At 39.8% G+C, this 15,974-nt stretch overlaps 1 protein-coding gene across 1 annotated transcript; it reads right to left on the reverse strand.

The window, feature by feature from the left end:
* Positions 1-1,091: 1,091 nt before the first annotated feature.
* On the reverse strand, positions 1,092-14,995 carry CDCA2 (cell division cycle associated 2). Its single transcript, XM_056860901.1, has 10 exons — positions 14,776-14,995; positions 12,775-12,908; positions 11,499-11,610; positions 10,735-10,862; positions 10,041-10,131; positions 8,990-9,216; positions 7,315-7,605; positions 5,757-5,829; positions 3,337-3,582; positions 1,092-1,990 (listed from the first exon to the last, which is right to left on the reverse strand). Exons 1-10 carry the CDS (start codon positions 14,993-14,995, stop codon positions 1,092-1,094), a joined length of 2,421 nt encoding a protein of 806 aa, XP_056716879.1.
* Positions 14,996-15,974: the final 979 nt, after the last annotated feature.

Genomic DNA, 15,974 nt, shown 5'->3' on the forward strand with positions numbered 1-15,974 from the left:
ACTGATTTTACTTTACAAGATGTAATGGGACTTAAAATTCCAGATCATTAAGTGTATATATATTTAAACTTCTCTAAGCAACAACGAGAAACATCCAGGATCTGATATATCAGTTAAGTATTATATTTAAAACAAGTAGCTACAGAGTTTAAAGTTGCCCAGCTTTATTCGATCTGCAATTTTTGATATTTGGTATGTACAAATGAATTTTGGCTAGCGTCCATTAATGTTTTCTGCTATTCGAATTCCAGACATATTAATGGTGCTGCTATTAATAAAATTCAGCCATCTTGGGGATGGGAACGAGGTAGAGAAAATGATTTTTATATAACTCTTTAAGGTTTATAATAACAAAAATAAAAATACAATTTTTTAAATCTTTAAAAATGTTCAAAATCTGTCTCCAAAAACCTATCTGCAAGGAAGATTCAATACTTGGAAAATTTAAAAACAAAACAAAAAACTTTTCAGTACTGCTGCCAAGTCTAAGGATTGTTCAGAAAAAGAACGCTCTAAAACTAGAATACTCCATTCTTTCTTAATGGGACTGTAACTCTCAAAATACCAGGAGTTTAAAGTTGGATAGGTCTTCTAATACCACCTAAATGTCATAGTCAAACTGAGCTAGTTTTTGAATTTCCCAGCATCACTTTCCTACCACCAGCCAAGAATCAGTCAGTTTTCTGGCAGTTCTCCATGTGCAATTTGAAATTAGGGGCCTTCAATGTTACAGCAAGTGGGTTTTGCCAGTTAAACAGTCATAAAACATCTTCCATTACCAGTGATTTCTCAACAGAGCCTTCATTATTGGAATTTTTTTTCTGTTTTGTTTTCCGCTCTTTTCCCACTTAAAGTTCTCTTTTTAAAAAAGCGTAAAACCAAATGCTTTTCATGCAAACTAGGAAGGGTCATTTTAAAAAAGCAGCCTATATAGAAGTTTAATATTTCTCTTTAAAGGTCTAAATTAGATTGTAGGTCGAATCACCGAGATTTTTCTTCATTTTAGAAGACTTTCGATAGCACTTGATCACTTTCATACCCAAGGCTTGCTCTTCTGTACATATGAGAAGCTATTTTAATGTTCTCCCTCACTAGAAACAAATGCTCTTCCTTTTTTTCCTTGGTCTGCAATGCTCCACTCCAGTATGAGTGCTTTTCTGTTCTGTCACTGGCAAAAGACTCTGGACCAAGTTTTCTTGCTTTTGATGAAGTATCTCTGATTCTGGATGGCAGAGGTTATATGACTGTCTCCTGGCTCTGCGAGTAGAACCCACCAGAGCCTGATTCACAGAATCATTAGTAGGTACTGAAATCCATGTGAGGCCTTCACTTCCTGTATCTTTAAGCAGCCTCATGCTGCGTCTCACCCTTTTTTGAGTGCTACTGGTTACGCTTCTGAAAGATTCCTCTATAGCGCACATTACTTCATTTAAGAATCCAGAATTGTTTACTGTTGGAGGTGTACAAGGTAGTTCTTCCATGCTACCCCTAGGAACACAGGGGTTGTTTCTAGGCGTTTCAGATTGAAGATCCTCAATACTGGGGAGGTAGTGGGTGATTCTTCTGCTCCTCCTTGGAAATCTTTTAAAGTTCATGCAGATGTCACCTCCACTCAGCTGCTCTACTGCAGAATCTGCAATGAGAAGTGAAGCTTCTTGACTGGTTTTTTCACCAGTTCCTTGCAGATTTAGCAACCCTAGTTCCTTTTCACTCTCACTTGAATAGTTGCTTTTCAGCACCTGTACATTTACGGTATTGTTTAAGGTTTTGAAAGAATCGTTACCAGGTGGCTCCGAAGGAAATGTGATTTGTGTGTCATTCAGAACAGCATCTTGCAATTGTAAGGATGAGCATGATACAGTGTCAAGTACAGCATCTTCTGTCACAGCACTCAGATTAGATTGCAGGCAGTTGCCATCCTCTTCTCTACTATGCAATGTGCTATTTGTCTTTTCAGGTGTTTCATGGATGCTGCTGCAGCAAGAACGATCTAGGAAAGTTGCAATTAGAGAAGAAACTTGATTGTGTTTTAACTGTTTGAATACCAGATAAAGACATAGGTTGAATTCCTACACAACAAGCTTTTCATCGGGTGTCTTAACTGTAATTTGGTGTAATGCCTGAATTAAAGAAATCACAATTACAACCACAGCACCACCTCTGGAGCTACTGCACCTAAAGATAAAAGTGCAGAACAGAAAGCTCAAAACCATGGTTTATTTGGCTGATCTACAAAAGTAACTGTGGTTTGAGTTCTAAGAAAAGATTAGAACAAACCATCATTAGAACAACAGCCCTTATATTCTATAATATCTGGTATTTTAACAATGCAGCTGTTTCAAGTCAGAAGTCTAGACGCTACTTTTTGAATTAAGACAGCCAAAGAAATTGTAGAACTTTGCAAGCACAATGTCCCTTATGGCCTTGAGAGCTTTGAGAAAAACCTTTGCTTCTTTGATATTAAGAACAAAATAGGAGGGCCTGCCATCAGAGAAGAATTCTCCCTGCCCTCAAGGATATTTTAGTCACCATGAAGACGATGGGCTGCTGGTACCAGTCCATTTGAAACTATTTGGTTACTTAGCCTGGTTGAATCTATTGAGCTAGTAGTACATAGAAGAATGGAACAACTCAACAATCCAAGGTCAAATGATCTGGGCAGGTGCTTTGCTCACAGCTTGCCTCATTAAATATCTGCCTCTGCCAATACCTGCCTCTACATTCAGTATTCCTACATCTCAGAGGATCTCTTACATTTTGTAGTAGAGACAATCAAGTACAAATACAGACCCTCCTGACTGTTTTAGATTAGTTGGTCATTATACCAGCTTTCTCTCATTATGTGGGAGAAATAAGCCATCAGAACATAGAGTTTCTCACTGCAGCTTAATTTTAAAACCCATAACATTTTGCATAACCAGCTTAATGAATAACAGGTTAATATAAAGGATTATATCTTGGTTCTTCCATAAACCTTCCTCCTTGAGCTCCATTTTCTCTGCCTTCTCTCGAGTTTTCTGGCTTAGCCAGCCACTCCTTGAGATCAGGGAAAAATTATTGTAGCAAAAATATCATATAGGGCTTAGACAGCCATGGAAAAGATTACTAAGAGTTACTAGGGAGACCTCAGATTTCAAATTCCAAAGTCCACAATTAATTTTTTAAGGATTAAACTGCACAAGTATTGCTGCAGCATCACAAGCTTTCAAAGATTCAGAGCCTCGCAACTGAAGAAGACAATACTGCTTAGACCAGCATGCAATACTAATTTAACTGCATTCCCAATTTATCATTGATTGTGGAAACCAAAAAAGCAACCAATGGGTACACACATACCTAAGATGGAAACTGATGACTCTGGTGTGCTTTGATAAGATGGAGGGAGGGAGATCTCTTCCGTCATCTCAGGAATTGGACTCAAGAGAGGCTTCTTAGATACAGTTTCATAATGTCCATGAAATACTTTCTGTGCCTTTTTTTTCCTTCTTCTCTTTCCAAATGCTTTGCGCCTAGACACCTGCAAATATTCAGAAGATGGCATAGAAGGATTTATTTCACTGGTAGTGGATGTAGTGATGGCCACTGGAATAGATGGCTTTACAAGGGGATTAGACAGGTTCATGGAGGATAGATCCATTAATGGCTATTAGGTGACTTAAGGGGCCCTACACATCCAGAGGCAGTAAACCTCTGTACCAGTGTTAAAAAGCAACCTGGCCTCTAAAGCTCTCTTTCTTAGTAGCCAACCAGTAGCCCTGGAAGGCTATGTGAACCAGGATAATGGACATGATGGAACACTAGGCTGATCCAGCAGGGCACCTCTCATATTCTTAGGGAAAAAATCTTCAAACTATGGCAAGATAGTTGGAGAATAGCACACACACACAAAATAACAGGATAGTGTGCTAAAGGAAATAGAAGACCAAGAAATCTGTTAGCCTAATATCCTGCCAATAAGGCATTTCACAAGCGTAATATCTTAATATTTATTTATTAATCATTCCCATTTGTTACCCCGCTCTCCCAGGCCAAAGCCAGGCTCAGAGCGGCTAACAATTGCAAATTTCAGAATAGCTTCCCAGAGGTTTCTCTACTCAAGACAAACTTTAAACACTGATATTCTGAATATACTTTGCAATTCCAGTATTCACTCCAAGCAAATTAAGTTGTATGAAAAGTCCGCAGGCAGAGCAGAACCCTTACATCTGCAATTTAAAGGTACTTACTGGTGTTTTTTTAGAAGCAGACTTTGTTATAGTATTTACATTTTGAAATTTTCTAGGATTTGGGACTTTAATGGTAGTACATGTCCTTTTGGGTCGCGTTTCTCTGGTAAGGCTGACACTCGTTTCTTCCACTTTGTTGACCTGCTATTAGGAAACATCCATTAAAGAAGTCAAGAAGACTAAGAAATTATCAAAATTACTTTTTAGTATTAATTGTACATAGCATATACCAGGAGAAATACATTAATAAGTGGCATTACCCACTGCTGGAACTTAGAGAAGGGAATACTAAAATCTTATTTCCTAATAATTTTCTTTTAACCGTTGTTTTTTTTTAATTAAACAAGAAATTTCCTGTCTCCATTTATTACCAAAGGTAAGTTATGAGCATAACTTAAATGCTGAAAGACAATTTTACCCACCTTTTTAGCAGAGGACCGTGTGGCTCTAAGGCATGTAGCCTGGAAATCAGATCTTACTTTTGTTTCTAAAAAAAGAGAGGAAAACTCAGATTACATCCATATGTTGATACTGCATCCTAGCCATATTTGCAAAGTTAGTCCACTCCATAACGTGTGATGGGATCTTTTCGTGTGTCATCACGTCACAGCTGATTTATGGCAACCCACTGGGTTTTCAAAGCAAGAGACATTCGGAGGTGGTTTGCCATTGTCTACCTCCACGTCACGACCCTGGTGTTCCTTGGAGGTTGCCCATCCAAATACTAACCAGAGCTGACCCTGCTTAGCTTCTGAGATATGATGAGATCAGGCTAGCCTGGGGCAATCCAGGTCAGGGTTTGATTTAAAGCATTTAACTAAAAAACTGGAAAATTCTTGTTGAAACATTCCAATACCCATGCAGGTATTGTCGAAGGCTTTCACGGTCAGAGTTCATTGGTTCTTGTAGGTTATCCGGGCTGTGTAACCATGGTCTTGGTAATTTATTTCCTGACGTTTCGCCAGCAGCTGTGGCAGGCATCTTCAGAGGAGTAACACTGAAGGACAGTGTCTCTCAGTGTCAAGTATGTAGGAAGAGTAATATATACTCAGAAAGGGGTTGGGTTGAGCTGAATCATTGTCCTGCAAAAAGTATCAAAGGTAATGTGCTAATCATTGTCCTGTAAGTATCAAGATAATGTGCTAATGAGGGTGTGGTATGTTAATATGGAACCATTTTATCCTGAAGTGATCTGTTAATGAGTGAAATCCAAAGCTAATCTGCATGGCTATTGTTGACTGTAGTCTTTGTTAGTCTGGAGGTTTTCAGGACAGGAAGCCAAGCCTTATTCATTCTTAAACTCTCTTTTCTGTTAAAGTTGTGCTGATGTTTATGAATTTCAATGGCTTCTCTGTGCAATCTGACAAAATAGTTGGTAGAATTGTCCAGTCTTTCAGTGTCTTGGAATAAGACCCTGTGTCCTGTTTGTGGACTGACACACCAAAGCAGCTACTACATCCCAACAGTAACTTGCAGGTGTACCACCTTTCTATCTTCCTTGTGACAGACATAAAATAAACATGCACACACCTTTATCTTCCAGATCACGTGAGCTCACAACAGATTCATCTGTGGAAATTACATCTAACGTCTCTTGAAGGTCCTGTATTAAAGAAGCAAAGATGCAAAATGCAGTTTCAACAAAGACAAACTCTCATGGCACAAAATACTGAGAGAAGGGTTAATGTACTATAATCTATGTGCTGCAATCGAACCCCACAGCACTACAGTCACAAGCCTGTGAGCATATAACACCAAATGCTCACAAGACTAGGTCTTTAGATCATTAAAAAAATCTCAGATTTTCCTCTTTTTAAAAAATGCTTTTTATTTTGTGAAATCTGGTTTGTTGAGCTTGAAAGCCTGCAAAATGTTTTGTGTTATATGGGTGGCCATAATAAAATCTATTGCCCTGAACTGGATGGTCCAGGCTTGACTGATCTCATCAGATCTTGGAAGCTAAGCAGGGTCAGCCCTGGTTAGTACTTGGATGGAAGACCACCAAGGAAGTCCAAGGTCACTACACCGAGGAAGGCAATGGCAAACTACCTCAGAACATCTCTTGAAGGCACTTTCTGCCACCACCAATAAAACCTATTACATGGTTTTTATTCTGGATTGTACATGGGCCAACACAGCTGTTTACAACTTAAGCGTACCTGACCATTTCAGTTTCACAATCTGAACAGGCAGATACAGCAGTTATTGACACTTCACAAAATTCTGAGACAGTGGCTCAATTCAGCCTTCACACCAAACAATACTTGGCACCAAGCCAGTTTGCAGCTACCACTGTTCAGAATCAAGTCATGAGCTAAGCACCTAACCAGCTTACGAAACCATTTTTTAAGAGCTGCTTGTCGGTTTTCTACCTACTCAGCACTCACATCTCCAATTCAGTCATCTCACACCAAACCATAGTTTGCAACAAATTTCATGCCACAATTTCTGATTTGCCAACTGATCATGAGGCATGGTTGGATAGTTCAGACATCATTCAAAAAATCAAAGTTAGACGTCACAATCCATGACTATACCAGTGTTAAGACCTACTGAGAAAGGTCATCCCAACATTAAGAGGCATAAGATGCAAAAGAAAAACAGACCTCCTAGTGAATACACATGAAAAAATAATGCTGACATCAGAACTTGGTATCTAAGCTTAGCAGAAAGAAACTAAAGGGGGAAATCCAAGAATCAAAAATAGTAAAGAACTATTTTAAAGATTTAAGTGAGCTACATCACCAAAAAACAACAAATCAGTGGGTTATAGATCAAATCAAGCCTGAACTGACCCTAGAAGCTACAATGACTAAATTGAGACTATTGTACTTTGGTCACATTATGAGAAGGCAAGAGTCACTAGAAAAGACAGTCATGCTAAGAAAAGTTGAGGGCAGCAGGAAAAGAGGAAGACCCAACAAGAGATGGATTGACTCAATAAAGGAAGCCACAGCCCTCAATTTGCAAGACTGGAGCAAGGCTGTCAAAGATAGGACATTTTGGAGGACATTGATTCATAGGGTCACCCTGAGTCGGAAGCCACTTGACAGCACTTAACACACACCACACCACACACATCACTTACATCATCACTGTCAAAATTTGGTTGGACCAAGGTGTTTTTGATGGGAATTATGACAAAAGAGCTGTCAATTCTTGTTCCAGGTGGACCGAATGTGGCTTCTTCACTACATACTGGAGTAGCTACAGGTTGAAGTGCATCAAATACTTCCACGGCCAGCTCTTTACTGTGTGCCTCCATTTTGTCTATTGGTCTGGAACTTCTTTCTGTAACATATTTGCATGTTAAAGTTCTGCTGTCAAACCCTTTGACTATTTCATGCACTGAATTTTCACTTGAGTGAATGAAGCTTCCCTAGGACAGTATTCAGAAACAGTTGTTTGGGGGCTGGGAAGGGGGATTCTGAACCTGTTTGTGGTAGTCCACAGCTTAGGGAGACTGACAGCTCTTCACTTCCTTTTCTTCTATTGGTATGATCAAGATGCTCCTATAAAACAGAAGACAGCAATATCATTATTTTTTTATGATGGCTTTTATATATTGTCTCTTCACATGGAACCTAATCAATAGTTCACTCTTAACTGAATATGTAAAATGTGATAATTGACTGGCATACACGGGGCGGGGGAGTATATTGATTGACTGATCACAGAAAAAAGCTATGGCTTATAATCTAAAAGTTAATCTACAACAGACCACACAGTCCTGTTATACCCAGTTACTTCATTGTAAAAGCTATTTCTGGCCATTAAAAATGGCAAACTTCAACAATGTGAACAACTTAATTATGAAAAGGCCCAGCTTTGAAAATATCCAACACATAATCATTCCCCAGAGCTCCTCTTAAGCACATACAAAGCTAGGCCACAATTTAGAAAAGGGGAGGGGAAAATGTAGCTGCCCTCCATCCATACTTCAAACTACACAATTATTGTACAACAGCACTGACCATAGATAACTGTAAAGTCTAGAATAACCACGACCACAAATGCTTTCAAAGTGTACTGCTGCCTAGCAATAATTTCACGTGCACATGGTTTATCCTGAAACTAATGCCGCTGAAACACTTATTTGTAATTTGTGGGATCAAAGGACAGTGAATGGATAATGTGGCTTGCGATATGTGAACAACCGGTGAAGGGCTTTAAAAGTGCCATAAGTGGAGCTTTTAAGGAACAATGGAAAGAGAATTCAGCAAGGACATAGGGGCAGATTAACAGACCATGTCCCAAAGTTCAATCTCTTCCCCCCCACCGTGAGCTATGGGTTCAGGATGGAGAGCGATCATGTCTCTCGTCTTCTCCTGATAACAGGTGCAAGGTCAATGGTGAACATCACCTAGCATCCATGATCTGGCTCTAGATGAGGTGACTGACCTTGCACAAAAAGAACTAGCAGGGCCCTGGACTTGCCCAAATGGCTCCTATTAGGCATTCAGCTCAGCATTAACCAAAGAAGGGAGGACCGGGCAGCATGCAGTAGTAGTTATCTGTAGAAAATATATTGATGTGTATTTTAAAAAGACATCCAATACAGAACTTTCCAGTCACTGAATACACATTTCTAGTGCTGGAGGCCTAGAAGAGATCCATCAGTACTACTGAAAAGTGACTGGTACAGCAAGGAGACTGAGCTAGCCAAGTGTACTTTAAACTTATACTAAAGCTGCCCAAACTTTCTTTTACTACCTACCATAAGTCTTCAGAAAGTAGAATCCTATAAACCTAAGTACACTCACCTTCCCGCCTTCAGCTTTCTTTACTGGTGTTTTCTTCAGAACAGAACGAAGACATGAGCTATCGTGGTATGTGGAAGGAAAGCATCCTTTCTGCAGCGGGGTAACGGGTGGCTTAGTTTCATCAAATATTTCCAAGCTCTGTTTCTGTGCAAATCTGACCTTCTTACAGCTTTGTTGTGATGTGGCATTGTTCTTTAAAATTTCATTAGTGTTTTGAAACTGGATACCTTTAGAACAAAAAGTTAGCTGTTTAGTATGTTAGTTTGTGTTTCTGCTATTAGTACTCTAAAAGCAAATTCTTAGAAGGAAGTCAGTGACTTGGGTATAGCAAAAATGGGGTAGCATTTTCTAGAATTGCCCTAGAAGATAGAATCACAGTCCTGCACAACACTGGAATTTTATGCTACAGTTCATAACTGGCAGTCCCCTGCCATGTTGACAAAGCCCCATGAGCACAAGGGTTCATTTTTGGGAGATGCCATCGCTCTCATTTTGACACAAGAAATAACGTTCTGGAGGTTTAGGAAGAGTTGGATTTAAAGTGTGGAAAGTCACTGCCTGGTCAACAGGTTAATACAATATTATAAGTATTTTTGTGACCTGTTTTAAGGCTTCAATTGGAGTCAATCAAGAGGTTTTATGTTAGTGTTTATAAACAGAAATGAAAGGATACCAATGATTTAGTAACTTGGGGTGATTATACACTGAAGCGTTAATCTTCAACAGCCAAAGCTGCATAGGATTTGTAAAACAAGCAACAGCACAACTCTAAAACAGACCATAACCATGTACTGCAAACTATTTTAAGAGTTTCCTGTATGTAGCTTTATTGCTTTATGCATATGATGTACTTGATAGCGCTGCTGTACCGCTAAGCCATGGAACTGGAATTTCATACAACTTATTCAGCATCCACAACTGATACGGAAAGGCTTTTCTTGCTAGTTTGAGCAGAGAATTACAACATACATGTGTGTTGTATTTATTCAAATCACATTTAGGAGGAGTGCTGTTTAGATAAGTCGGAAACAAAGTAGTGGTTAATTCTTACCACATGCTGTCTTTGAGATGCCTGCAGCTGGAGTAGCTTCCAATGGTAAACATCGAGATTCTATAGTATTTGGGTGCAAGACTGGAATTTTCTAGGAGTGGAAATTAAGACTGTTCAGACTTAATGCGCCATTTTAGTTTACATGCCTGAAACACTGACCACACAATAGAATGGAAAAACATGGGGTTGGGGGAAACTGGTCAGAGAGCTGGTTAGGTGGCACTTCCATGGAGGATCTTCCGTTGCATCAGGCGATCCACTAGTTTTGAAGGCCAAAAGAAAGCCAAGGAAAGCACCATTCTGCTCTACAACTCCTGGTTCTCCTCCTTCATTAGCATCAATAGAATAATGGGAAAGTGGAGGGGGTGCCTCTGCAGTGAAAGAGGTTAATTCTCTCTAACATAGCCCCACAGGAGGAAAAGAGCAGCCAGCTACTCCAGCAGCAGGGCCCCAACAGGATTTTCTGATTGCTTTGTCATGCAAGGCCCGACCTCTCGAGACACCCCCAATTTTGTTCCCCAATGGAGTGACTGTCATGTGTTGGGACAGTCCAGTGAGTTGCTTGGAATACAAAATCACAAGCTTCGATCATGCTCACTCTGCATAAACAGCAGTTTGTCAAGAGGAGCATGTACCTGAGAAGCAATAGCAGTGCAATCGACAAGAGGCTGTTGATAGAAATGATGTCATTTACCTGGATATTAGTTGAATTTTTTTCTCCATTAGTGGATTTACAGTTTAGGGTTTCCTCAAGACCAACTGCCTTAAATTCTGATGGTCCCACTTGCAACTGTTCATGTGATCTTGTGTCAGCTTTCTTAGCTGCATTTAAGATATTTAAAAACATGTGCGTTAGTATAAACATATGAAGTTGCCTTATACCAAGTCACGTAATCTACCCATCTCGATGAATATTTTTTTATTCAGATTGACTATGGCTTTCCAGAGTCTTGGGCAAAGAAAGCTCTTTCTGAGATCCATTCCCAGAACTTGAACTGTGGACCTGCCACTTGCAAAGCAGGCATTCTATCACTAAGTCATATGCCGATAGTTATAACCAAATGACGCCTAAATGCTCATCTGCATACAGGCACTCTTTTTTCACTGGAACTGGAACTCACCAAGTCATGGCCTTTCCCCAAATGTATACTGGCATGCCAAGTGTTTCAAACTCTCCTTATACTGTGCTAAAGTATTACAAAAACACAAAAACAGCCAACATGCAAAGCCATGACAAAAGTACTAGATAAGCTATATAAAAAACCCACTGTAATCAGGTATTCAGTAAAAGTTACAAAATTAAGTCAATCCTAAACAGAGTTAACTCCTAAACCCATTAAGTTCAATGGATTTAGAAAGATGTAACTCTGCTTGGGATTGTACTGTAAGTTACACTGTTGTCAAATTTTGTACATATTAAACACCAAATATATTTTCGGTTAGGGTTTGCTTACTTACAGGTGTAGGGTATATGGATAATTTCTTCCGCAGCTTCTTTAAGTGGCTCAAAGGATGACTGGAAGGCAGCTATTTTATCCTTCAATAAAACATTTCGTTGAAAAGGAGTGGCCTGTTTAAAAAATATAGTAAGGAGCTTTCTGAACCAAACATTAAAAACCTAATAAAACAAAAGACTTCCTTGCAGAATGGCCTTGGTTTGATAATCTTATATATTATTAATCCTCATACCTTCCGAGGAGCTCCAAAAACGTACATGGGAAGTTTTCATACCTCATTTCCACAATAACCACATGAAAGAGGTCAGGCTGAGAGAATGCAACTTGCCCAAGTCATGTTTATTTCATTTAAAAAAATTTATACTCTACCTTTCTGCTCTCACAAGGGCTACCGCGGTGGCAAAGTGAGGATTCAAAGCTATGACCCCAAAGTCCAGATCCAACACTTTTACCCTTACCAGCTCTCAATTATACCATATATGAAGGAAAAATATATCTGAAGTGCTCTGCCATCCCATAATTTACTATTTTCCCTATTCTGTTACATTTCAAATGTTTAGCTTTACCACTGTCATGCTATTGCGCACTGGAATTTACTGCTTATATTGCCTTATCAGCACTTTTGGGGTTTATGGAAGATATAAATAAGGCATAGACTTTAATTGTTCTTTAGTTGAAGGATGAAAAAGTCAAATAGTTCCGGAAAACTAATTTTAAAAACAAGAAACAGATTAATTTAAAAATCAATTACCGGTACTCTAATTTAATGGTGCAGCAGCGCACCCTCTCACTTTAGTATAATGAATGGGGAAACAACAAAGCAACAAACTTTGTTGTGATGGCAAAAATTCCACACAGCCCACTGACAACAGAATGCAGACCTCACTGATAGCCATTCCACAGGGTAAAGGATTGGTGTAATGGGCTGCACTCCTGCCAAAATGTTTGCAAGAGACTTCCTCCACATACTATCACCACTGATAACATAATTCATACGGTATCTTACTCAGATGATCCCTCACATCACCCTTGGGAAAAGGACAGGATTGATGGTAAACTCACATTTTCATCAGCCAAAAGGTAAGGACCCTTGCTCACGGTCTTACATACTGCTCTATACCACCTCAAAGGCCAGCAGTCTGTTTTTGCCCAGAAGCATTACATACTTCACATCTTTTCAGTAATCAAGCTAGACTTCACAAAGAATCTAGTAACATCTATCTTTAAACAACTTCAAGCAAACACCCCATTTCCATCCTACAGATATCATATCTTACCTGTGAGGGAGGATCGTCAGTCTTTATTCTCTTTCGGTGAGCAATGTATCTGATAAGAGCATTATTTTCTGGAGAACCCCGTATTCCAATTGTAGACTGCCGCCTTAATTTTTTTAATATGCTCTTGACCCCCCCTGGAAAAAAGGCAGTCTATTACGAACAATCAATGAAGACAAAAAGGATGGTAGATCTCCTGGTAATAAAGAACAATGCTAATTCGCTTTTTCTGAATTTCAGCAGCAGCTTAGACTTTCAAACATTAAAGGAAAGAAAACACCATACTGCCCAACCAATGTGTTACAACAATACAACTCCTCAACTTAGATAATAGTAAAGGGAAATTTTAAAAGCTTGCACCCCACACAGTGAGCTACTGTGTAAGTGTTCCTTATAGACGGCAGGCTATACAACACCCCACCCTTCCCTTATACCAATTCAAAAGAAAATTATACAGTACTGAAATAATACCTCTTTTAAAGCATTGTAGGATGACATAGAAAAAAGAGGGAATGAGATTTTTTAAAAAGTCCCTTAGCTCTGTAAAAGCTAATACATACTGTACAACCTTGCTAACATATCATGAAAACTAACCCCACACACAAAATGTTTTCAAAGAAATGAATGGCTCACATCTGCTTACTATCATTAACCTGTGACTTCAGAGAAAAACAGAACCAACCTTTGCCAAGTTTTTTTTTGATTGTCTGAAAGAAAGCTTTAGTCACCACAGACAACCTGTTTACAAGCATCCTATTGTGGCATAAGCTTTTGTGACTATATTGCAAGCCCAGCAGATCCATGAAGTCATCTCTCAAGGAACATGGGTGCATAGCAAAAGAAAAAGTGCAGAGTCCAGAAAGCTGAGCTCAGGAGGTATTGTCTATGGCAAACAAATTTATCGATCCACATTCCAAATTAGCAATAGACCCTATTTTATGAGACGTGTCCAACTTATTGTGAGCCAAGATGCCACACATCTTCAAGTTCACTTTCCATCGGTGTAAGAGTCATCAATATCTCTTGTGTTGGCCATTTCTATGGATGCTTAGAGAATAAATGACACCGGTTCCAAGGTGAGGTAATTGATGGGAAGCACACTGTCAAAGAACCAGCTTGAACAATAGCTGGAATGGAGGTGATACCTTTCCCATCAACTGGAAATGGCCCATTCTAATGAAAACATCCCTTGAAGTGGGGTATATGATCATGTTATGCAAAACAAACTAATTAGCACACTCAGGCTGTGGTTAAAACAAGAACATTATTTTTACCCAGTGCATGTGGTATTACACATTTACTAGTGAACCTTCCAACACCTCTTGCCTGAGCAAGTGTGATGGCAAAGAATGTTTATGAACAATCCAACTACCATGGGAGTAAAACAGTCAACTACAAAATGATTTAAATCTAGTTTCAGTAAGAAAAGATGGTTCAGTTGGGTTGGGGCTAACCTCATAAGATCTGTGGCAAGAAGAGCTGTACAAGGCAGATTAAGGCAGGAAAGATGTACAAGGTAGTGATCTGAAGGGACAGAAGGGTTAGAGTCAGCATCGCTGAAGGAAAGGGGCAGTATAGTGAGTTATGTGAACTTGAGTGAATGGCAGGCGTGCAAAACATATTGGGAGGAACAGGCTTGAAAAGGTCAGGTTGCCAGAGAGGGCTCCTGTGCATTTAAGAATTGTATGAAAGGGAGAATTCGGGCAGCTCTTGCTTTTACCATCACAACATTGTAACCAAGCAATTTTAAGGAGTTAATGAGGGCAGCGAAGTTATGGAGTACTGAATCTGGCATACAGGTCTGAACTAACCAGCCTATTCTTTGGCTGAAGGCTTCCTGTACTGTTCTGGATTGTTTCTTTCACATGGCTTATAAGTATTACCACTCAGGATATCCCAAATACTCTAATACCTTCCACACCAATTCACAGCTACTGTTAACTCCAATGAAAATTATACAGAATACCAGGTGCACAAAGGATGCATCACGAATCTATTTCTGACCTCTCCATCTCTTACCTGAATGGTTTGTAAAAGAGTCTGGTGTAATTCCAAAATCAGCTGCTGTCAGAACAGAAAAGTCTATAGATGGTGTAGTTTGGTTGATCATTTCACAGTTTGCTTTTGTTTCTCCTTCACACTTATTGGGAGTTACATAGTTTGCATTTCCCAACAATATCGGCTTATCTACAGGAGGAGGACTTTCCAAGTTGTTCAGCGCCATAGAGAATGTGAATGGATTTGTTGGTACATTTTCTTTTGGCAGATTTGATGAGCGGGTTGTGGAGCGACAGTCTTTCTCCTTTGCACTGTTGAAGCAGACTCCCCGCCCCAAACACTGGTTGCATTCTGAAAGCACCTTCTTATGACTCAAGTTTTCCATGGGGAAAGTCTTTGTTACTTTTGATTCATCAGTGAGACTAATCATTTATTGAAGAATACCAGTTCAGTCACCAGTCCCGAACATCCATACCAAGATGGTGCAAAGCTGCAGCTACTCTGCTTTTGAGAGAAAAGATGAAAATATTAGCCAAGAGGAATGCAACCTTAAGAACATAAGAAAGGCCCTGCTGGATCAGACCAAGACCCACCAAGTCCAGCAGTCTTTTCCCACAGCGGCCAAGCAGGTGCCTCTAGGAAGCCACAAACAAGACGACTGCAGCAGCACCATCCTGCCTGTGTTCCACAGCACCTAATATAATAGGCATGGTCCTCTGACACTGGAGAAAATAGGTATGCATCACTACTAGTATTCATTTTAACTAGCAGCCATGGATAGCCCTCTCCTCCATGAACATGTCCACCCCCCCTCTTAAAACCTTCCAAGTTGGCAGCCATCCCCACATCCTGGGGCAGGGAGTTCCACCATTTAACTAAGCAATTTAACCTTGCGTTGTTTAATTTTTTAATAAACATTTTAATTAAAAAAAAAAACGGGATCCCCTCAATTTTGAAGAAAGATTCCCCTTCTCTGGCCATCGCCCTACTCCGCAGATTTACCTACATCTTAGGCCGCATTCAGAATTAGCTGCAGAATGACGACTCGGCAATATAGAAAGTCGGCCGCATGAAAAACGCGCTTTCAGCTAACCAGTTTGTCCCACGGGGGTTAATCCTGGCCCGGAGCGAACCCGCTCCGCCACGCGCCCTACCCAGCAGCGACCGCCACTGACCTGCTTCTTTCTCCCGCTCCCCATTCAAAC

Source organism: Euleptes europaea, chromosome 14 (genome assembly GCF_029931775.1).
Source record: "Euleptes europaea isolate rEulEur1 chromosome 14, rEulEur1.hap1, whole genome shotgun sequence".
NCBI lineage: Eukaryota > Metazoa > Chordata > Lepidosauria > Squamata > Sphaerodactylidae > Euleptes > Euleptes europaea.